The sequence below is a fragment of the Rhodofomes roseus genome (genome assembly GCF_022264815.1).
Source record: "Rhodofomes roseus strain CIRM-BRFM 1785 chromosome Unknown C8Q71scaffold_20, whole genome shotgun sequence".
NCBI lineage: Eukaryota > Fungi > Basidiomycota > Agaricomycetes > Polyporales > Fomitopsidaceae > Rhodofomes > Rhodofomes roseus.
The window spans coordinates 56259-77599 of NW_025952976.1; the positions used below are offsets into that span (position 1 = coordinate 56259).

The 21341-nt window shown below is 55.8% G+C and overlaps 8 protein-coding genes across 8 annotated transcripts; 3 read left to right on the top strand and 5 right to left on the bottom strand.

Moving 5' to 3' along the window:
* Window positions 1-429: 429 nt before the first annotated feature.
* Window positions 430-2762, top strand: C8Q71DRAFT_713528 (P-loop containing nucleoside triphosphate hydrolase protein; the record flags this gene model as incomplete). Its single annotated transcript, XM_047920918.1, has 6 exons — window positions 430-753; window positions 821-907; window positions 968-1571; window positions 1617-1657; window positions 1722-2178; window positions 2260-2762. The coding sequence occupies 6 exons, from the start codon at window positions 430-432 to the stop codon at window positions 2760-2762; spliced, it is 2016 nt and encodes a 671-aa protein (XP_047775617.1).
* A 666-nt stretch (window positions 2763-3428) lies between these two features.
* On the top strand, window positions 3429-4862 carry C8Q71DRAFT_775254 (uncharacterized protein). The gene is made up of 2 exons (XM_047924594.1): window positions 3429-4167; window positions 4302-4862. The coding sequence occupies exons 1-2, from the start codon at window positions 3735-3737 to the stop codon at window positions 4673-4675; spliced, it is 807 nt and encodes a 268-aa protein (XP_047775618.1). The 5' UTR covers window positions 3429-3734; the 3' UTR covers window positions 4676-4862.
* A 1333-nt stretch (window positions 4863-6195) lies between these two features.
* On the bottom strand, window positions 6196-6618 carry C8Q71DRAFT_241600 (uncharacterized protein). Its single transcript, XM_047917236.1, has 2 exons — window positions 6575-6618; window positions 6196-6513 (listed from the first exon to the last, which is right to left on the bottom strand). The coding sequence occupies exon 2, from the start codon at window positions 6483-6485 to the stop codon at window positions 6240-6242; it is 246 nt and encodes an 81-aa protein (XP_047775619.1). The 5' UTR covers window positions 6486-6513; window positions 6575-6618; the 3' UTR covers window positions 6196-6239.
* A 419-nt stretch (window positions 6619-7037) lies between these two features.
* Window positions 7038-9322, bottom strand: C8Q71DRAFT_713682 (uncharacterized protein; the record flags this gene model as incomplete). The annotated part of the gene is made up of 6 exons (XM_047920930.1): window positions 7038-7071; window positions 7122-7208; window positions 7270-8477; window positions 8529-8651; window positions 8699-9109; window positions 9161-9322. 6 exons carry the CDS (start codon window positions 9320-9322, stop codon window positions 7038-7040), a joined length of 2025 nt encoding a protein of 674 aa, XP_047775620.1.
* Window positions 9323-11469: 2147 nt separating this feature from the next.
* On the bottom strand, window positions 11470-13457 carry C8Q71DRAFT_241611 (uncharacterized protein). The gene is made up of 7 exons (XM_047917237.1): window positions 13261-13457; window positions 12984-13197; window positions 12887-12929; window positions 12257-12833; window positions 12044-12203; window positions 11693-11985; window positions 11470-11615 (listed from the first exon to the last, which is right to left on the bottom strand). Exons 1-7 carry the CDS (start codon window positions 13363-13365, stop codon window positions 11502-11504), a joined length of 1506 nt encoding a protein of 501 aa, XP_047775621.1. The 5' UTR covers window positions 13366-13457; the 3' UTR covers window positions 11470-11501.
* Window positions 13458-15882: 2425 nt separating this feature from the next.
* Window positions 15883-17185, bottom strand: C8Q71DRAFT_860635 (interferon-inducible GTPase-domain-containing protein; the record flags this gene model as incomplete). The annotated part of the gene is made up of 2 exons (XM_047927816.1): window positions 15883-17078; window positions 17140-17185. The coding sequence occupies 2 exons, from the start codon at window positions 17183-17185 to the stop codon at window positions 15883-15885; spliced, it is 1242 nt and encodes a 413-aa protein (XP_047775622.1).
* A 1411-nt stretch (window positions 17186-18596) lies between these two features.
* Window positions 18597-19745, top strand: C8Q71DRAFT_775301 (cytochrome c oxidase assembly protein COX16-domain-containing protein). The gene is made up of 4 exons (XM_047924595.1): window positions 18597-19086; window positions 19146-19214; window positions 19271-19421; window positions 19480-19745. The coding sequence occupies exons 1-3, from the start codon at window positions 18727-18729 to the stop codon at window positions 19385-19387; spliced, it is 546 nt and encodes a 181-aa protein (XP_047775623.1). The 5' UTR covers window positions 18597-18726; the 3' UTR covers window positions 19388-19421; window positions 19480-19745.
* Window positions 19556-21328, bottom strand: C8Q71DRAFT_241826 (PCI-domain-containing protein). The gene is made up of 6 exons (XM_047917238.1): window positions 21100-21328; window positions 20801-21006; window positions 20472-20617; window positions 20205-20424; window positions 19868-20148; window positions 19556-19745 (listed from the first exon to the last, which is right to left on the bottom strand). Exons 1-6 carry the CDS (start codon window positions 21230-21232, stop codon window positions 19574-19576), a joined length of 1158 nt encoding a protein of 385 aa, XP_047775624.1. The 5' UTR covers window positions 21233-21328; the 3' UTR covers window positions 19556-19573.
* Window positions 21329-21341: the final 13 nt, after the last annotated feature.

Here is a 21341-nt window from a genome sequence, read left to right on the forward strand (position 1 = left end):
TTCTGCAGCAGCTTGTTCTGCCAGGCGAGCTGCCTTGTCACGATCAGCCTTGTCCTTGCGCCGTCTGTCCGCAGCGTTGCGCGCAGGGGACTCGGGAAGCATTGATGTGTCGGAAACAATGTGTTCGCTTTGAACGGGGGAAATTTGGTAGAGTCCTTCGAATACGGAGGGCAAGGGACGGTCATTATGAGCGAGGATATCAGATGGCAGGTCCGTGAGCGGCGAAGAAGGTGGCAGCGAGCTGGCCCTGCGTCGCTGATTATGTGTCATTTTAGAAGAGCAATGGACATGAGATTGAACAATGGTTGACAGAGCGATCGGCGTTGGATTTGTGACCGTCAAGGCCCCACCGTTCAACGGGCGCCTTGGACTTCTTCATTTTCCTCTTGGTCATCGTGTTCCCTCGCCTTCGCATAGCACACTGCTACTATGCCTCGCGGACCAGGGAAATATGCCTACAAGTTGCGCCACACTGGAAGCCAACCTAGAACACTGCCTTGCCATCGAAAACTGGCCCCCGAAGAGGTCAAAGAGCTCGCTCAAATCATGCAGGAGCGCTTCCGTTGGGAGAGCGAGCCCCGGTTCTTCCAACTTGAAGGCGTGAAAGCGCAGATTGAAGGTGTCGACACTGTCATCCAAGCCCCGACTGGGTCCGGCAAGACGGCAATTGCAGCAGGACCACACCTCTGGCGAGGCAATGAAGGAAAGACCACAATTATGGTCTGTCCGTTGCTGGCACTCGAGGAAGAAATGGTATGTTCCAATCTGAATACACCTGCCACCTGTTGTCGGCGCATATCAAATTGATCACTCTCCATAGGTCGAGACATTCAAGACCGAATTTGGCCTAACCGCGGTTGCTGTGAACGGACAGAGCACGCTCACAAAGAATAAGCAGATCATGGAGGTGACTGACTCTCACAACATCCCCATACGCCGACCTAATTGTCTCTGCACACAACAGGAGATCATACGTGGTCAGTACCGGATCGTCCTCATCTCCCCCGAGATGCTCCAGTCACGCGCGTTCAAAAACCGTGTGCTTCGCAACAACAAGTTCACGCGCCGGGTGCTGAGCATCTTCATTGATGAAGCGCACTGTCTCTCGCACTGGGGCGCTGACTTTCGCAAGCTCTACGCGAGCTTGGGGAGCGTACGTGCATTCCTCGCTCCCGGGACTCCCGTTATTGCTGTGACGGCAACCCTGACCGCACGGGTCCGTCGCGATCTTCATAACAAGCTTCACTTCCCGAAGACTGGCGGCCGGTTCATCAACATTGGTAACGATCGGCCCAACGTCTCGATCGTTGTTCGTGCCTGCGAGCATCCTCAGAACACGCTCGCTGATCTGGACTTCGTTCTGCCTGAGAAGATCGAGTCCGCAAATGACATCCCGAAGACGTACCTCTATGTCGATAACATCGAGGCTGGTAATGACATCATCGACCATCTCGGAAGCATCCTCCAACAGCGTAATCCCGCCCTCTATGAGCTCGGTGTCATTCGCCCATTCAATGCTACAATGTCCGCTGACTACCGAACCCACGCCATGGCAGCCTTCCGCAACAATAGTCAGTACGCGGGCGGTCAGGTGACTGCAGACAACGTCAACATAGGCCCTGTGCGCATTCTTGTATGCACGGACGCCGCTGGCATGGTACGTACCCCTCCCTAGCAGCCTCATGCGCCATCGTGACTGACAGGTGTGTTGTCAACGGTAGGGCTGCAATGTTCCTGACGTTGACCTTGTCATCCAATGGAAGCTCCCGGCCACTCTGTCCAATTTCATTCAGCGTGCAGGGCGTGCAGCGCGAGCGCGGAATCGCACAGGTATTGCGATTCTCCTTGTAGAGCGATCTGCATACTCGATCAATCTGCAAACGATCCCAGCAGAGCAAGACCAGCCAGAGCCGAAGACGAGCAAAGGCAGGCAACGAGCTCGTAAATCCCGTGGGCCTCCGAAAAGCGCACGCCAGAAGACACCGAAAGACTACGCTAAAAGACATGGCATTGACCGTGGGAGTAGCGTCGGCCCCAGCCATGACACGGTCCTTGACCCAGCCGATGACCCCATTGTTGACCACGGCGCTGCCGATGAAGGGCTTCTAGCCTTTGTACAAAGCACACAATGTCGCCGCAAGATATGGCGGGAGATCTATGAGTGCCCACTCTCCGAAGGTATGCAATCCATGGCATGACATTGAGACAGTGAGTGCCACGCTGAACTGTCCATTCCAGTGGCCACCGCGTCCGAGGCAGCCGTGCCATGCTGTGACATATGCGATAGCTCCCTGCTTAATCGCGCACGCCCACCACTACGAGAAAAGGGGCCAAAAGCTTCTAGGCCGAAAGTCGGCCTCCCAGATCCCAACGCGCAGACCGCACTCGAGAGCTGGCGTGAGCAGAAACTGGACGACGATCATCCGCATGCCGTCTTCGGAGCTACCGCGATCCTGAGCGATTTGCTCATTGAACGCCTCACATCTGCAGGGCCCAAGACGCGTCCCGTACTTGCGACGATGCTCAAGACCTGGCTATGGCGCGATCGTTATGAAGGCGAGCTGACGGACCTACTGTTGTCATTGCAGATTCGGTCAATCCCCAAGCCCAAGGCAGGCAGCGGTGGCGGCGGCGACACAGGCACAACGACGGGCCAGAGTGCCAGCTCTCGTAAACACACTACTACGGACGCACCCGATGACCAGCAGCCACCAAAACGAGCACGCCGCTCAGCTGACAATGGGGTATGTCATGGACAATAGGATTCATATGTACTAAAGACTAACCATTCTGGTTTACAGTCGTCGCAACCAAGCAGTCTACCTGCGAACGCACCTCAAGCCAATCCCTACTACCCACTCCCTGCTCCATCGAAAGCTCCTGCGCCACCATTGAGTTCGTCCCACCTTGCCATTCCTCCACAGCCTCATCCCCTCATGCATCAAGTGCCCTCGCCATACGCGTCCGCGTTACCCTCGCCGTACGGGTCCACGTTACCCTCGCCGTACGTGTCCGCGTTACCCTCGCCATACACGTCCCTCCCACCCTCGCCATACACGTCCATACCAGCCTCGCCGCGCGCGTCCGGATCACACTCACCATACACGTCCGGACCACCATCGCCGCACGCGTCCGTACCACCATCGCCGTACGCGTCCATCCCACACTCACCATACGCGTTGGTACCCTCGCCGCACGCATCTGTACCACATCAGGAAAGCTGCATGTGGCTTCACGGCGGCTTAAACAGCTTAATTAAGCCATTAAGTCAATCAAGCCAGTAAGCCAAGGTGGCTTAAGTAAGAAGGTCCAGTTGCTTAGTTTAAGTTGTTCTGCTTAACGAAGCACGGCTAAGCCGCCCCTAAGTACGCACAAAGCCTCGTATCAAGCACACTCAGTACAGTTCTCAAGTGCTTATTAAGCTACTATTGTTACAATATTGACTGATATTATATTCGACTGTCGTACATACAGGGCTTGGCACGCCTGCGCTCGTGCCCGCCGTCCTCCTCACTTGCCCGCGCTCGCACGAGTCGCCCGTACCCACCATCCTCCGGCCATCCTCCCCGCTCACTCACCTCGCGCACCCGTTTTTTCCACACTCCAGCTCTGCCCACCGTCTTCTATTTGCCCTTTCCGTTCCTCCCGCACACGCGGTCTGTTTGTTGGCCGCGGTTGCGTGCTGGGCATTCGCCCGGTGCGCTCGCCGTCGACATGCGTGTCATTGTGTGCGTATGTGTGCTTGCTGTCCTACTCACCTGCTTGTGCATGCCCGCCGTCCCACTCGCCCGCCTTTGTGTGCGTTTGTCAGTTGTTCCTGCATGCTGGGCATTCATACGCTGTCGCGTGCCGGCTTGCCCATCTACCCACCCTCGTGCCTGTTCACTCACCTCCTCACCCGCCCACTTGGCCGTCTGTCCCGCCCTGCATACTCAGCGTCACCGTGCGTGTCACGCTTGCCATGCCGTTCGTGTCGCTGTGCCCCGTGCCTGCCGCCCAAGGCTTGCCCCTCCTCCTTGAGTGTCGTTGAGCCTGCACCCTTGGTGCACTCGTCGGTTGTTTGCTCGCGGGGCCTTTGTCCTGTGTGCACGGTGTCGCCGTGTGCGCCGTGCTCGCGTGTCATTGTACCCGAGACTGCAGTGGGTGGATTACTCACCTACACTCACCTCGGCGTGTTCTCCCCGATGCCACTGCTCGGGACCGCTGTGTTGTCCTCGCTGTTTGCGCAACCTCTGCTTGTGAAGCCCTGTAAAAGGGTCAGGCCAATGGGGAGGACAGCCTCGTCGAACGTGACACTAACAACTCACGTGTAGCGCGCAATGCGGGCGACGGTGTGTACAGGCGACGCGACGCGGTGAGGGATGCAGTCGGTGGGCGCGCGCAATGGTTGAGTGCGGCGGCCAGATGCGGGAGGCGGCGGCATGACGTGGCAGCGGCGGGTGTTTGCTGGCGGGTGGCGGCACCTGCAGGCGCTGGCGTTGGTGGCAGCGGCATCGGTGCGAGCAAGGGTGTTGTGGGCAGTGACGGTGAGGAGAGGACGGCGGCGGTGGGGTGGGAGAGGGGCACGTTATGGGCGTGCAACCGCAGCGCGAACGCGGCGGCAACGGGTCGACGGCGGATGCGTGCTGGCGGCTTGCGATCGCAACGGATAGCGGTTGGCGGACGTGCGGGGTAGACGTGACAGGACGCGTCGAGGGGGGCGATGCGTGTATATGCGGCGCGCAACGCACGCACCCGCGGTGTTGGAGGGAGACTCAGGGAGAGGGAGAGTTGGACTTAGAGCGTTGAGGGACCCGCTCTCGGTGGACACCGGATAGATCACGTGCTGCGCTGACGTGTTCCGCTCAGCGCTTCGCGACCTCCCCTCCCTCCCTTTCGCGACCTCCACCACCTCTCCCCGCCCTCTTATCCGCCTCCTCTCTGCCTCGTCACGCGTCCCCGACCCGTCGCAAGCCTGCCGCCTCGCAATGTGCCAGCAACGCACGCCCCAAACGGGCTGTATACCGCGCGGGAAGGCCACGTCATTGCGACGTGGCCCGGCTAGTAAGTGCCGCCGCGCGATCTATGCCCAACGGCATAGATCACCGACTGGAGCACGGACGGAGGGGGCGGGGCCCGGGACGAGGCAGAGCAATTGGACACAGGTGAGTATCCCGAACCCTCATGTTGTTTTGCCCTCCCCACCCCATTCCATGCGCGACTGTGTCGTTTACCTGATTAATGAGCTCTCTATTATGACGCCTACAGGGATCATTGCCGCCGCGCAATTTGCATATTGCGATGGGGCAGGGCTTAAGTGTGTTATTAACGAGCACGCGTAGACACGAAATGTCGCCCGCAATGTGTGAAGACTCGCGCGGAGCAGTATGCTACGCCTGGGCCTGGTTTTTCGGGCCTATGCAACGAAACTCGGTACGTGTAAGTTCGACTGAGCCATTGGCTTTATGGTGCTTCAGACGACTTAGTTTACGCAGAAATCGTGTGTACTTAGAGTAGTGCTTAGAATAGTGCTTAATAATGCTTGTTGGCTTAGCCTGTCTTCGGTGTAGCAACAGCCTGCAAATGGTAAGTAGTCTTAAGACTGCTAAGCACGCAAAGTGAGTTGTCAAGCCGTGCAAAGCCACGCAAAGCCGCATAAGACAGATGAAGCAACATGTAGTTTTCCTGATGCACCCTCGCCGTACGCACCCTCGCCATATTACGCGCGTGTACCGCCCTCGCCGTACGCGTCCGCACCAACTGCATCCATACCGCCTTCACCATACCCATCCGTACCGCCCTCGCCGTTTGTGTCCGCCGCTGCACCACCCTCGTCGTTTGCATCCACACCGCCCTCGCCATTTGCGCCCGCCGCGCCACCATCGCTATTCCGTACTGCTGTTGGAGCCAGTGCTTCGCGCGTCGGGCTCTTCAGCACACAACTCACCTCGGAAAACTATCTGGCTGTTCAAGCCAGCAGGGGTCGCGGGCGAGGGCGAGGGCGAGGGGCAGGCGGCGGCGGCGGCGGCGGCGGAGGTGGTGACTGACGCGGCGGGTGCATGTGTTGACCTAGATAGATGCAAGGAACATACCACTACAATATTACGTTGACACCAAATGGCTTTTGCGGCGCTGGCGATGTTGGAGAGTTCGAGGATTGCTATTCCGCTGAAGACAGCTATGCGCGATTTCTCTAAGTCCCCGTTCCCACGGGGGTACTGGGGTAAACGGCGCCCAATCTCACCAGTCCTTAGAGGCCCTCACCTCCTTTTCGCACTCCGATTCCTTTTTTGTCTTCTATCATTACCAAAAGGAGGAGTGCTTGAAAAGGAGGTGAGGCGCCTCAAGGACTGGCATGCGAGTCTATATGCATACGTGATCACGCAAAGGGCATAGACGGCAATCCCCGGGGGGCCCATTGCCACGGCGCTTGCTGCGACTAATAGAGCTCCAGCCGTTGTGATCGATATGATTGTGTTTGGCAGTTTTGCCATGATATTACCCATGCCTACGGGTGGGTGTCGGACGACACGTCTACAAAACAGCGGATATGTGAGAATAGACCGCGATCCCATGGTTGCATGCTGTAGCGCACCTGTAACGGCTGCGTGGTCTACGTTCGGAGTAGTGGGCATCGGATGGGACAGCTAGACTTTATATACGCGGGGGAAAGGAAACTCCCGTGATACAGGGTTCATACTAGACTCACATCGAGGCTTCTTCAGCTCATGTTCCTCATTACGAGGGCATGCACGATACGCTATCAAAGGACAGTGTCATTCAATGAGTTATCAGACCTCAGTACGTGATCAAAGACCTGCATTTCCCCCACCGATGCAAGGTTCAGGTGTGAAGTGGAGAATCTATCTATGATAAGATAGATTACGGATAGCCTGAAGTTCCTTGCGTCCATGAGACTAGGAAGAGTAACCCCGGTGGCCAGAACATGCGAAGCGCACGTACCCTGTGCCCGATTCCCCTGACAGACTGAGCTCCTTTGTAGCGAGTGCGAATAAATACTGATGTGGTGCGATAATACACAAGTAACGACATCCAGACTAGGGAATGTATATCCTCGAATACCCTTCGACCCTAGTGATACGTCAATAAGCATCGGTTCTTAGGATAATTGCGAGACGCACCTCCGACGACAGCACGGGCAGGTATGCTTCGACGCAGACGAACGCGACGCCAGATTCTCGCGACAGTCATTACACAGCGCCAGACACCTGCAGGAAAGCATGAGTACGATGCAAAGGCTTCTGTGGCGCCAAGATCCGGGGAACTTACCGACATGGCCAGCATATGATGTCCCTAAGCTCGACCGTGCAGATAACACAGTTCCGCCGCACCTCCAGCGAATCGTCGTCGACGGGCTGCTCAGGGATCTTGGTTTCCCTCCGCTCTCGCGCGAACTCACCCCAATTGTCGACGGCATCGTCCCCTGAACTCTGTTCTAGAGCCGTGCTTCGGTACATGCGGCGTGTCAGAGGTGAGGTGGAAGTCGAAGCCAGGTGCGCGAGGAGGACAGGCGCCGCAGCAGACGATGCTGCGTCCTGGGATAGGTCGGCGAACAATCGCGCAGACTCATCTCCCTCGGCCGGTGACTCGTCGCCGCTCTCAGAGGGCTCGAATGTGTTACGTGATGAGAACTCGTCGGTGGCCGGTACGAAGTCGTCCTCGTCATCGCTGACGGACTCGCCGCGCAAGAAACGACGATACGTGTCCATGTCCTCGGCATCGCCTTCGTCCTCGACAGATTCCGAGAGACGAGATATGGGGGGCGGTTGTCGTCTCATACTCGCCCCGGCGCGCACCTTTCCCCACAACGCGACACACGATCCTACTACAACGCGCTTAAAAGCCTTCACCACACTGACGAAGAACATCAGGACGGCCTTGTACCACCCCGCGTTGACCATCGTGTCCGCCCACAGGCCTGACCGCCGCACCTGCGCCTTCACGTTCGTGATCTCGTTCAGGAATCCACGCTTGCGGACTCGGCTGTGGCCCTTCCAGTCGAACGCGGGCGTCAGTGAGACCACGCCGGACCGGTCGATCTCGACCACCCCGCGATCCTCCTCTGGCGGGCGCGCGACGACGTCCGCGATACCCGCGCTGGTCATCCCGCCCACCTCGTTGCCCATTCCTGCAGCACTCGTCGCCTCGAGGCTTGCGGTGCCGAGCCGGACGAGAGCGACGCCGAAGTCTTCATCCATCTTCGGCATCAGTGACTCTACGTGCCCGAATAGCGGTCGCGTGACCGCGCCCTCAAGCAGCAGTTGCGTCGCTACGTTGAGGAGCGCCGAGAAGGAAATGAGGCAGATGAGCATGGACTCGACTACGGATGGGAAGAAGTTCGTGAGCGGATATGACTTCGGTGATGTCCAGATCACGGAATGGAAATGGACGAGGCTGAGCAGCGAGCAGAACGTGGTCGGGATGAGGCGTAGGCGCGCCCAGCTCTTCCTGACTTCCATGCAATGCAGAAGCGTGAGCTGTAAAAGGATGCCATCAGCGATGATTCCAAACAAGCCAGGCGCCCGTACCTGCAGCAGCGGTATCATGATGATTAGGATGACATGCTTACCAGGTCTCGAAGGCAGACCTTGGAAGTTGTCAACGTGCGTGGAGGGAGACGAGTAGATGTGAAGTTGAAAGGCAAAGGAGAACTAGGGCTGCGTGAGCGAGCGAGAGGGGTCGACGTCTGCGAACGCACCAGGTTGAAGGGGGCATTGTGATTGAGGTGCAGTCCCTCCATACCGCCGGTCAGGGCCCCGATAGCGAGTGCAAGGCAGGTACTGGTGAATGTAAACCAGCAGATTTCTTCCATCTCCTTCTGGGCAACCCACTGTCCGACGGGTTGGAGCAAACGCCACGAGGGCCAGAACCTCGCGGCTTGCAAGAGTAGTACCGTCCAGAGCAGCAAGGCTTTCGACAGATTATAGATGGAAGGGATTCGAAACACAGTACGAGGGAACGTGGAGGACAGGTCGACGGGGAAGAACAAGCCGAGGAGCGTGTACAGGAAGGACAGGCGGCCGCTCGCGTTGCGCGCAGCACGGAGACGAGTGGCGTGCGGGTTGCGCGGGGGAACAACGATGTTCTGGATGCGATTCAGAACGAGAGCCTGACCGTTTCAGTCAATGTGCTCGACAGGGACTCGCATAGGGCTGCTCACCATGATGAACAGGCCGAAGAAGTAGCCGGACGTCACGAAGCCCATCGGACCAGGTATTGGCTCCATCTCGAATCCTACGGCGGGGTCGTCATGGCTCGAGGCCTGCGCACCTGCTGCCGACGTCGCTGCGTACGCGTGACGGCGTGCTGCGGCGGCTTCCATTTCCGCGTTGTTGAGTACATCGTCGAGTCTGCGGACGCGAGCAACGAGACGAGACGGGAGAGTGAAGAAGCGCGAGGCGACCTTCAGAGTTGTGTTGAGGATTGTTGGTGTTTCGTCGAGAACATCGACCTCGGGTGTGCTCATAACTTAGCGGGCAAGAGGGGCATGCCAGATGATGGCGGGATGGGTCGACTGGCCGACGCTGCTCGGGGACAGCCAGGCGCTGCCTGATGTGATCGTCCTCAGCCACACCTTCTATGGGCGTCTACTGAGCCACACCACCCCTTGGCGCCCATGTTCCCAGGTTCGACTTCCGCCGCGAACACCTTCCTCAATATTCGACCAGTCCCATACTGCGCGAACTCACGGCAAAGTCACAAAAGAACATCGCTCATGACGGTGTGCATGCCTAATCTCGTCGTGTGCATTGAATACAGAGGGCTGACTATACTTTCATACTTGTACATTTTCCTTGGACGCGACACTGCACCAGACTGACCCCATCGCAGGCAATTAATCCGTCTTCCCCTGCGCAGCAAAGTACTGCGATATGGTCATCGTCGGTGAGTCCTCCTCTTTCTGGTCCGGCCCGACGACTTTGACCGTGTATTCGCCGCTTGAGTCTGTGGACTGCGAAGCGGACTGAAAGATCCGTTAGCAATGTCACAGAAGACAAACAGAATCGGGAAGCTCACTCTCTGCCTGCCTCCATTTGTCTGAATCTTCGGCTTCTTTGGGTCATTCGTAGCAGTGGTGTTCTGCGTAGCGTTCGGCATGGTGTCTGAAACGCGCAGGAGAAGCTGCGACGCAGCCATCAGTGCCGGTCCACACACCGTATGGGATTGTAGTTCACGTACCTTGTACGGTGAGGAGGGAAGAAGGAAGCAGGGCCGCCGTTTGAGCGGTAGGAAACACCGACCAGTGGCTGTCTTATATGTTTCCCTCACGAGTCCTCCGAGTGGCGAAGAAAGCGCTAAGCGAAGGGCATATCGCGAAAAGACACTGATCGAGGCTAGGTCCTCAGTTACGAGCGGCCCAATCCGTCTGCAAGGGCCATAAAGACACACCATAGCCGAGGTAAAAGTCTATTACCGGGCTAACGAGAGTCAGCTGGGCCGTCATGAACCCTGAATGTTTCAGGATATCCTCTGAGTGTGAATCCTGTAGTAAGAGCGGCCGAATGTAGAACAAGATTTCGTCTAGGTAGCGACGATTTCACTCACTAACTGATCGATAGCATCAACTCGTTGATTGGAAGGACCCTGTAAAGAGATCGACTGTGTACAAACTCTTAGCCGGGAGGTCAAAGTTTGAAACCAGGCAGAGGTCGGTAACTTACTAGGACAATGGGTGATTAGAACATCAGTGCACGGCCAATGTTTCAGTGAGGCCGTGCACTAGACGGGCAAATTTCTCGCCACTGGCCTCCGGGCACGTTTCTATCGAACGCTCGGCTATGAGCGAGCTCAGGGTCAATGTCTTGAAAAAGGGTCCGAAACAAAAGTGACCATACCAATGTTGGAAGGCCTTGTGTCTCACCCACATGCATAGGCCAGGGCTTCCACGGAGAAATGCTCCCAGTCTTGCCAATACGACCAGAAAAAGCTTCCTGCCTAGACCCGGCTTTCAGCATCGTACCCGAGATGTCCCGCCGAGTTACTGTCCCCGACCCTGGAAATTGGGGATGCCGCCAACGTCAATGATCAGCTCGGGCCTCGTCGCCATGTCCATCTCAGAGGGAGCCACATCGCGAGCAGAGACAGAGTCATGCTGTTGCACAACGGATGTGCGAGTCGCGCGGCCACGTTTGACGGCACGAACCGACCGCCGACATGCTCCCGCGACACTCATCTCCGCCATTGCTGCAGACGCAAGCTTGAGAGTTGAGATGGCTTGATTATTAATACGCGTATATAACATACTAGAGCCTTGCTTGGGAGAATCACACACCCGTACCTCGTCCCTCGTCCGGCTCTGCTTCCCCACAGAGCGCAGCCGAGCCCTCAGCCTGTCACTGCTCACAGCCTTGAGAACTCATGCGCTATGCGTACATCAGCGCCCGACATGAGCGGCAGAACGGATCAAGACCACGTACCCATGAGGGGTGATACTTGAGAGAACCTCGCCATCCCCGCCACAGCCTTCTTAATTAACCCACGTATCCTGTCGCGCTCGCCGTCTAGCAAGCCCGGCGGCTGGATCCGCGCTGCGCAGAGCCGGTTGTCGAAACATGCATTCCGCGTAACAGAGGCCACGTACCTATGAGGATGCGGACGACGATGGTCCACAGAGGCTAGAATAAAGACGGTCAGTAAAGGTTAATTGCGTAGATGACGTGACTTTTTCCGTTCACGCAGCTAACTGACTCACCGCTAGTATAGGATCGACGTAGTCCAACTGTTGGAGGTTGACTTGCCCCACGAGCGCCGCCGCCGCCTTTGCAGCGTTCACACAGCGCTCAGGGATCGTCCCCGTGGCCTGCCCCGTACTACGATAGAGCAGGATCATTGCGGCGTGCGTCTGCGTGTGTATTGCCAGTAAGTGACACATCGATCTGGTATCGAGCAGCGAGTTTATCATCGGCAAGGATGCCATAAACTGATCAATGACCCGGGTCAGCAGTTGCACCTCCTCAGCGCGAGCTCCGTGTTGCTGGCCGGGCACTTCGCTTACATGTCAGCCAATCCACCATTTCAGACGGATGAAATGACGGGTACGAACGCTGCGGGACACCCGTTGCAAGCCGCGTTGCTCGCTCGCATAACGCAGCGGCTTTGACTCGTAACGCGAGGAAGGATGTCCCCCCTGTCGAGGTCGAAGGCAAGTCATGTAGGAATTTGTGCGCCGTCTGTGATCCCCGAACTTCAGGAGCCAATCCCAGCTGTGATGCGTCAGTTAAAAACATGTTCGCAGGCATACGCTCACGTCACTCACTTGGTCATACTCTTCCATGTCCAATGGCCATGGCGTGTCGATAGTAGACCCATCCAATTGCGAAGGCGAACCTGAGGCAACACACCACCCCTTGTCGATCGCAAACACAGTCCAGAACGCATTGATGTTCTGCCCCTCTTCAATGCGATCAAACGGCTGAGCAAGAGGCGAATGAGAGTCGGAGGTAGATAAGGACCGGATTTTGTGCAGCTGCGCGCTGAGGACCAGCGCCACCGCTGCACTGCAGTGATACCTTCCTTCGAGCTGGCGGCCTACGCAAAAGAAGTAGTTGGCAAGGATGACCTCGGCTTGGATGGTCTGCGTCAACGGATAACGCCTGGGACCCCCGAGATCAGCGGAGACGGCCTCTACCGCACGATTGAGAAGCGCGGGCACGTGAGCCGTGAGGGCTTCGATGCAGGATAGGTGAGCACCGTATGAGTATACCGCGTAAAGCAGGGCTCGAGAGAGGTTGGCCGCGCGGTACCGTGCATCAGGCGAAGTAGCGAGTGCTATAAAGCGCTGCTTATGCAGGAAGAATCCGACCTGGTCGGCATGGGGTAGGAAATGTTGAAGCCTGCATTAGACGGTTCAGTACGGCAAAATATGTGGGCTGGATTGACTCCTCACAGCGTCTGGGCGAGCTCAGTCGGAGGGTCATCCGATGGAGTAGCTAAACGGGCCCGAGCTTAGCCTGTCGAGGAGATCAGTAACAGAGGTGCCTTACACGGGGGATTTGCAGGGAACATAGGCGGCAAGTTAGATGTGGTTTCAGTTGTCCCTCCTTGTTGCTCGAGCTCCTGTATCCGTCCTTGTAAGCGTGTGAGGTTGGTTTCCAAGTCCTGGGTCCTGGAGGCGGATGATCCGTCCATGTACTCGCACTCATCATGCCTATTTGTACGAGCGCATTGTCCGCAGACAGGTTTTGCAGTGTCGCATTTCTGACATCGTGGGGAATCGTGTCAGACATACATATGGCCGAGCGGTGACCGGGAGACACCGACCAATTTACGCCTGCGGCAGTTCATACAGGCGGCACCGCGGGGCGTTCGATTGCTTGTACTTGGGCCCGGCTGGGAACTCTGCTGGCTCGGCTCTGTTGTAGACATTATAGCCTATGAAAGAATGACTGCGAGCGCAGTCTAGGCGACAGAAGTGACTCCAGGGCGATGCAATGAACGCCATCACTACGAGCGGTTCATACTTATAGCACTCCGCTTATATTGGTAATGCGGACAGCTAGTTAGAACCCGTTAGTTTCGAAAGGATTGAGAGCGTCCCCTCTACGCGGAGATGCAGACTCCCGAGGGCTCTGGGGTCGAATCAGCCCAGAAAGGATCGCGGCACCAATGATCACACTTGCCTCCCAAATCGCAGATTTGGTGTAACAAGTTCCGGGTGGCATCCGCTCCGCCAAGCGTAGGTTACCGGGGACGATGTCAAGGCTCTCCTTGGGCCCTCTCGAAGAAGGGCCAGATCCCGGTCTTTCGCGTGTCCGCTGCAGCGCCCACAGCGATCCCGTTACCCACGCGCCCATGTCAGACGGGAAGCTGTGCGTCGTCGGCTTCTCGGATTCGGGCAGCGTTCCTTGCCGCGCGGATGTTCCGATAGACACTGGTAGAGGGGACATACTAGTTTGAGCTCGGAGTCAGCGAGCTTCGTCATCGGTCATTGCTCGCTGCTCAATATCAGGCAGCAGAAAACACCGCGAACCCCGCCATGCGTCGTTCGAGAAAAGGTCATCAGCTTCACGCAATAAGCCACGCACCGTCTCGTACAGGGTTGCACGGGCGTCCGATGACATTTCCATACGGCGATCATAGTATAGCTGACTTCCAATTGAGGTATTGATACCCAGCCCATGGCTGTTTCTTCTTTTCTACGATCAACCCTTCAATTGCGATGTATGGGTAAAGCGATGTAGGCCATGGCGCAGCATAGGACTGGCCCCTGCGCTAGCATAGATCCTATGAAGACAGATTAAACCAGTGATAGATGCCACTTACCAGCTCTGAATACTCACTGCCACGAATCTTTTTGTATGAGACAGCGACACTTGACATCGGAAACACCGACTCCGCTGGCCGATCTCATGACTATGACCTGTTATAACTTGACTGTTAGTCCTTGCATCACATATACGTTGCTAGCGACGCACAGCTGGGCGTGAATTTCATGCTTCGTTGGTTAGTTCAAGTTGTAACACAGATACACCACGCCGATGATGCTTGTAGCCGGCGGAATTGACAAGACAATACAAACAACATAAGACAACGATCAAGCGTCTCGCATGACGCTGGCTGCCGGCATGTACTCAACTGACACTGACCTCGAGTATCGCCCATCGGGAGCACCATATGCATGTGGAATCGCGCGTGAATGTGAGGTCTCTTGTTTGACGGCGCGCGCTGCCAGGATGCGGATGATTGATGCAGTGTAGATGCAGCCCGTTTGCGGCGAGCTCTCACATTGACAAGCGCATTGGATAGGTATTTGGATTGTCACGGCCTCGCCACCCAGTCCAGTGGTGACGAAGCCTATCACTAGCTCTGAGATTGGGCATATGAAACGAAAGATTTGCTTCCGTGTGGACAACGGGTCGGGTCTGTCTATTTGGTCCCGAATGATGACTGTACAATGATAGAAGACAGAACCTACCAAGAAACACTAGTAGTAGGAGGTAGTGCAGGGCTACCGTAGCGGATGCCGATGGACCGGAATACGTTTGCCCTATGTCGGATTCGTAGCGCCACGGATATGTTCTTCGTCATGTTGAGTTCCTAGTCGAGGTCAGAGCGTGGAGAGATGTTGCCGTGCGAGGGTGTGGTGACAGTCAACCGTCGTCGTCACGGTCAAGGGTGGACTGTGGTCGTCGGGCCTAACATTGTAACAAGCGGTGGCGTGACTGTCGCTCAATACGCTCATGACCGGCCCTTGCCGAAATCACTACTAGTACTCCTGATCTCGTACCGGTACTACAACGGTACTATGTCTACTAGTAGTAGCCACCGTATGGCCCGAGTCAAACTATACACTGCCAGCCCCTCAAGGTCCTTGAGCGATCTGAGTCCCTTAATCTCTAGGGTGCCGACTTCGCCCGCTAAGTCATCACACGGAGTAATCCTCTCAAGCCTCGATAATACGCGTCACCCGGACCCGGCGTTAAATCAGTATGTATGGGTCGCGACGGCTCTGTACAACTTATGCTAATATATCTCGTATATGGCCAGCTGCCCGATTTGCCCTACCGAATGAATTGACAGTGCATCAGCAGCATGCGCAGGCGAACGACGGGTACAAGTTGACCGACACGTCATCCTTTCCGGTGAGTAGCCGTACGTACCCTAAGGCATTTAAATTTTGTGCTGCTTTTTAATCGTCAAACACGTTCAGACGAAGAGAGCGGCCACGATGATAATACAAATTGGATCCCACTATCGAATGCTACATGGTCCCGTACATGTATGGATAACAACACAAAGATACTCAGAGACCGGTTAGGGCAGAACATACATTGCACGCGCATCAGAAACAACCCTACTCCGCGTACACTGCTGACGATTCGTTTCCGTTGGGTGCTGGAGCACCGGCAGGATAATTACTGGTCGTTCAACCACATACCCAGATCAATCATTCTCCGCAATACGCCTGCACTTCGCTTCAGTAAGTAGGTCTCTGTAAAGTTGCACCTCGTCGATGATATCCGGATGTTCCTTTCCACGGACGATAGGAACAAGAACGACGTTGTCGACGATGTACACGCGCTGGTCTTGCAGCTCCGCCCGCGCGAGATTGGTGGCGACGTCGCGACGCGTCTCCTTGATGTACTTGCCTCGGGCTCTGTCCCTAGCCTCCGCGTGCCGTGCACTGAACGCCGGTCCTCGCCCCCGGTCGAACAGGCTAGTCGGTACGTCTTCCTCGTCCTCGTCATCTGACCCCAACAGGTCGTTTATGCTGTTCTGGATGTGCATGATGGCTTTGGAGCGCACGATGTACGTCGGGATCTGCCAGCGGGCGCAGTTCCTCAAGATCGCGATATCTATTTCGGTGAAGCGATCCCCGTAAACGACGATGATGGCGTCGAAGATGTAAAGACCTTGCTCGATGAAGTACTTCCAGTCTGGCATACTTTGCGTGCCCGCACCGGGTACGTCGTACCATACAAACGGGCTGGAGGAGTTCGAGTCGGGGTAGCGAGCGGTTTCCATCGTGGTTTCGGAGGTGCCAGTGGGTGCCGAGCCCGCCTTCCCGTTCCGCACGCCCCTCAGGGCGTTGACTAGCGACGACTTCCCGCTGCCAGCTGAACCAACGACGGCGAAGTGGAAGAGGTTCTCCTGATACTGCATCCTCTTCTTCGCGGCATCGAATTCCTCCAGCGTGGGCAGGAGCACGGGCCTGATGCCCTCGCGAAGCTTCATTTCCGCCATTTCGCGTGCAGCGCGTGCCTCCGCTACCGCGTTCTCGGCCGCCTGTCGTGCCCATTCTGCTTCCTGATGCTTGACCGACATTCGCAGCATCTCCTCGACTGCACCCATACGCTCCTGACGATCCCTCTCCGCGGCCTCCTCCGCCTGTGCCCTCTGCTCTACGGCTTTGCGTCTCTCCTGCTCTGCACGCTCTGCGGCAGCTTCGGCTGCCTTCCGTAGATCTTCTTCAACACGCTTGCCTTCACCGCCTCCTCTACTGGGACTTCCGCCCTCCCGCCTCGCATCTGGAGGTTTGCCACCCGCAGGCGCCGTCCTCCGAGTCTCGGCTTGGGCTGAAGTCGGCGGCGCTGTTGACGTCCGGCCTCGTGCCTCGTTGATGCGCCTAGCTGTCTCGGCTACAACTGATATTCTTCTTTCTAAAAGCGCTTCGGATAGAGGATACAAGGCCTACGATACCCGTCAAAATCGCTGCGCCCGCGGCAATTGGGAGAAGAAACGCCATGAGGAATGTAAATGCGACGTAGCCTATGAGCTCGGTCAAGGTTGGGTGGGAAGCACTACCTCAGCATTGTGTGGCCGCGATACTTTATCAATGCAGCGAGGACGTCTCGATGTGCGTTTGAAGATTCACAGCTACTGTGTGAGAGATGGTCAGATATGAGAGTGGTGCGTGGCTCGCACGGCAGCGGTAACACCGGATGAAACTTTCGATCCTTCAAGTGAAAGATCGATAAAAGTGACAAAATCTTTTTCACGATATTTCGTATGAAAGATTGTCAATAAAAGTCAGAAACAATCAATTAATCATTCAGACTCGAAGTATCAGGAACAGATCACAGAAGGATTCATTGACAAGTGTCTTTGATCTGTTTGTGATCCTCTAGGCAAATGATTGAGAACATGATATTCAAAAATTCTTGAACACTATGTGGCTCAATTGTTCTGAAAGGATTGAAAACAGATTGTCACATGGGGTGTTACAATCTTTTCTCAATCTTTCAGGCTGTCACAATCTGTTTCAAATCCTTCCAGCTGTTGATATCTTGGTGAGATTGGAAACAATTTGTATCCCAGGGGTTCAAAACAATTTGCCCAAAAGGATTGATAAGAGATTGTGACACTAGCTGTGACACTGTGCCACTTCCCTATGACAGAGCAGTGAAGGCAATTATGCCAAACCTATGATAAGCTGCCTTCTGCTGGTATGCTCAGTCATTTTTGGTCCCTCTTTCATTGCATCTGGACATGCACAGGTCTGGGACATGTTCATTAGTCATACAATGAGATGCACATCTCTAGGAATGTACAATCACAAGTACAACCCTGTACACTGAGTGCATCTAATGAGACTCATGTGATGGCAGGCAATGAATGAGGGACCAAAAATGACTGAGCATACCAGCAGAAGGCAGCTTATCATAGGTTTGGCATAATTGCCTTCACTGCTCTGTCATAGGGAAGTGGCACAGTGTCACAGCTAGTGTCACAATCTCTTGTCAATCCTTTTGGGAAAATTGTTTTGAACCCCTGGGATACAAATTGTTTCCAATCTCACCAAGATATCAACAGCTGGAAGGATTTGAAACAGATTGTGACAGCCTGAAAGATTGAGAAAAGATTGTAACACCCCATGTGACAATCTGTTTTCAATCCTTTCAGAACAATTGAGCCACATAGTGTTCAAGAATTTTTGAATATCATGTTCTCAATCATTTGCCTAGAGGATCACAAACAGATCAAAGACACTTGTCAATGAATCCTTCTGTGATCTGTTCCTGATACTTCGAGTCTGAATGATTAATTGATTGTTTCTGACTTTTATTGACAATCTTTCATACGAAATATCGTGAAAAAGATTTTGTCAATTTTATCGATCTTTCACTTGAAGGATCGAAAGTTTCATCCGGTGTAATGAATGGCATCGATGCAAACACTCGGGAATCTGCCGACCCTTCCTATTGAGTAGTAGATCGCTGCGTCATGGAATGGGATGATGACTTCCCTACTTGAGTTGGCCGCCTCACTTTCACCGTATGTGTCCAGATGCCCGCCGGGTCCAGGCCGGGTCCTGCCAGTGGTATTGGGCCTTACATGAGCGTTAGCGCACGATCGGATCTTGCGCAAGCGCTCGGTATCCGACGTGAGCCAGCTGCCGTGAGCAGCTCGCTCACCCAACCGCGGTTCACCGAAGTCATAGATGCCTGCTCGGCCCTGACCGCGACCGCGACAACGATGCCTGTGTTTCCCTCCAATCCCCTCAGGACTAATCCCGTGCACCGCCTGCTCCGAAAACACCCTTCGCTCTTCGGCGTACCGTTCGTCATTATCGTCGTCGGCGCGAGCTTCGCGATGCAGAGCTTCACGCAGACACGGTACGACCTGCATGACAAGAAGGTGACACAGGTCAGGCCCTCTCCCTACGCCTTTCGCGTTCCTCGTGTCTGACGGCCTCCGACCCGCAGGTGAACAAGGAGCAAGAGCTAGGGCTCGCGAAGGACCGGAAGAAGTTTGATATTCGGGAGGAGTACTTCGTGCGTGGCCTCCTATCTGTCGCGTTCCCGGAGCTTACAACGACGTCGCCTTGCAGCGGCTGAGCGCCGCAGCGGATGAGGAATGGGAGCCTAAGCGGATCGAACGGCCGAAGGGCCTTCCCGAGTGGGGCGTCCCACCAACAGAACCCTCGAGCAAGCAAGACAAGGCCTGACGGATCGCAGCCAAGCCGCGCCCACAGCTTTCCTGTAACTTATTCACTATATTGCATCGCCCTCACTCGCGTACCAAATTCATTCCCGCCAGACCCTCTGGTGTCAACACGCGCGCAACATAGCAAGCTTCAAGTTTCGGTACCGTGCTAACTATGGCGGCGGGCGCGCTCTGCGCCGCAGCCTACTCAATACAACACCTTGCTCAATCTCTGCACCGCGTTCAGGAGGATGTCGCCCTGCCGGATCACCGTCTCGTACTGCGCGGCCTTGAGCGGCGGCCGGTTGGTCTCCACGACGCCGTGCACTTTGTCAATCGTGCAGTGTAACCGGCCCGATGCAATGAAGCGAGAGAGTTCGCTGGGAGGGGAAGGAGGTCAGCACGGCATAACATGGCCGGGGATGCGGGGAAGCGAGCGGAAAGGCCAAGGGAGGGTAGAAGGGCGTATGATGGATGGAGCGAGAGGAAATAATGTACGTACTTGTCGACGAAATCAACACTGACACCAAAGCTCCGCGCGAGGCTGTCGAGCGTGAGGCTGCGGTAGGACTCGAGGAGCTGGCTGTACGCGAGGATGCGCATCTCGCGCACGTAGAAGCGCGTGTGGGGGTGGAGGAGGCGCGAGGGGATGAGCAGCGTCTGCTCGAGCGTCGCGAGCGCGACGAAGAACTTGTCGTAGTGGGAATCGTACAGGTTTTTCATCAGGTCTGCGAGCACCGGTACCTCGGGGAGGACTTGCGAGATGTCGGACGCCTCGATGAGCTGCGCGCGTGGGCAGGTCAGTTGGGCATGTCTGAAGGGGGAAGGGAATGCCCCACCTTTTTCTTGAGATCTACCCGTGTCAACGTGAGCACATTCGAGATGATTGTGAACGTCACGAAGTCATTATAGCTCAGTAGCTCTGTCGCTGTGAACGTTGATAGTGCGTCAAGCAGGAGCTCGCCGCCCCGCTTGAACTGCCTGATGCTTAGAAGGTGGAGACCACGGTAGACCTTGAACCGATTGCGCCGGTCCCAGTCACCACCCTGCTCAATCAACCTAGAACTTGTGAGCACACAAACCAAATCTCTTGGAGCGGGACGCACTCTTCTGCTTGTGCGAGCTCGGAGAGGATCATGTCGAAGTCGCCAAAGAAGAACCCGATGCGGACGAGCGTGAGGACGATGTCTATCCGCGAGCCCATTCCGGCTGTCTTCTCCAGTGCCTTCTTCTGCGCTTCAACAGCTTTCTCCTACGAACACAAGAAGATGTGCTGTGAGCATGCTAGGCAAGTGATGTTACACGGCAGGGTTGAGCCAAGTGATGCTAGGTACGCGGAGGCATACAGACAGCACCCCTTCGATGATTATGTATTGTTCATATGACCATGAACCCCCCAGAAGCAACGCGCAGAACGAAAACCGAGAGCACATACCTTCTCTCCGATTCTGGTGAAGAAGTTCGCCTGGGCCTGAAGCGCGTCCGCGATGTCGCTCTCTCCTTCTGTCTTCTCTGCCTCCTCTAGTCGCTTGTCGAGCTTCTCGAGATCGGCCTTGTTTGCAGCCTCCATGGAGTCGAGTAGGGCTTGGTCGAGAGGTAGGGAGGAAGCGGCGGTCACGGAGCGGTAATACGGGGCCATCTCTGTATGTCGTGTCGCATTCGAAACAGTGCAAGTTCGAAGGAGATCTTGGTGAGTAACTCATGGCACACAGACGAGGGTCAGCATGAACGCACGGTCTGCCTGAATGCCTGCGAGGAACTCCTTGCGTGCATTCTCGTGTAGATGTGCGAGATGTGACTGTGAGAGTATGAAGAGATTCTGAGGGAGGGCGAGATTGGGGATGGGGAACACGACGTCTTCAGGCATGGCTGCGCGTGCGAGGAGGACGACAGGGGGTTCTGGGAGAGGGAGGAGGAGGAGAACGAGGCGGAGACGTGATCGAGTACGACGCGTACGCTCTAGGCGCCCGAGCGCG

Excerpts from the sequence above, each read along its gene's own strand:
- C8Q71DRAFT_775254 (XM_047924594.1), top strand. The coding sequence starts at position 3,735 with ATGTGTGCTTGCTGTCCTACTCACCTGCTTGTGCATGCCCGCCGTCCC. Across the intron at positions 4,168-4,301 it reads ATTACTCACCTACACTCACC|ACTCACGTGTAGCGCGCAAT; the intron begins TCGGCGTGTTCT and ends GTGACACTAACA.
- C8Q71DRAFT_241600 (XM_047917236.1), bottom strand. The coding sequence starts at position 6,485 with ATGGGTAATATCATGGCAAAACTGCCAAACACAATCATATCGATCACA.
- C8Q71DRAFT_241611 (XM_047917237.1), bottom strand. The coding sequence starts at position 13,365 with ATGTCTACAACAGAGCCGAGCCAGCAGAGTTCCCAGCCGGGCCCAAGT. Across the intron at positions 12,930-12,983 it reads GTTCCCTGCAAATCCCCCGT|CTACTCCATCGGATGACCCT; the intron begins GTAAGGCACCTC and ends GGGCCCGTTTAG. Across the intron at positions 12,834-12,886 it reads ACTGAGCTCGCCCAGACGCT|GCTTCAACATTTCCTACCCC; the intron begins GTGAGGAGTCAA and ends CGTCTAATGCAG.
- C8Q71DRAFT_775301 (XM_047924595.1), top strand. The coding sequence starts at position 18,727 with ATGCCCGCCGGGTCCAGGCCGGGTCCTGCCAGTGGTATTGGGCCTTAC. Across the intron at positions 19,087-19,145 it reads ATGACAAGAAGGTGACACAG|GTGAACAAGGAGCAAGAGCT; the intron begins GTCAGGCCCTCT and ends TCCGACCCGCAG. Across the intron at positions 19,215-19,270 it reads ATATTCGGGAGGAGTACTTC|CGGCTGAGCGCCGCAGCGGA; the intron begins GTGCGTGGCCTC and ends GTCGCCTTGCAG.
- C8Q71DRAFT_241826 (XM_047917238.1), bottom strand. The coding sequence starts at position 21,232 with ATGCCTGAAGACGTCGTGTTCCCCATCCCCAATCTCGCCCTCCCTCAG. Across the intron at positions 20,618-20,800 it reads TCACCAGAATCGGAGAGAAG|GAGAAAGCTGTTGAAGCGCA; the intron begins GTATGTGCTCTC and ends TTGTGTTCGTAG. Across the intron at positions 20,149-20,204 it reads GGGTAGATCTCAAGAAAAAG|CTCATCGAGGCGTCCGACAT; the intron begins GTGGGGCATTCC and ends CCACGCGCGCAG.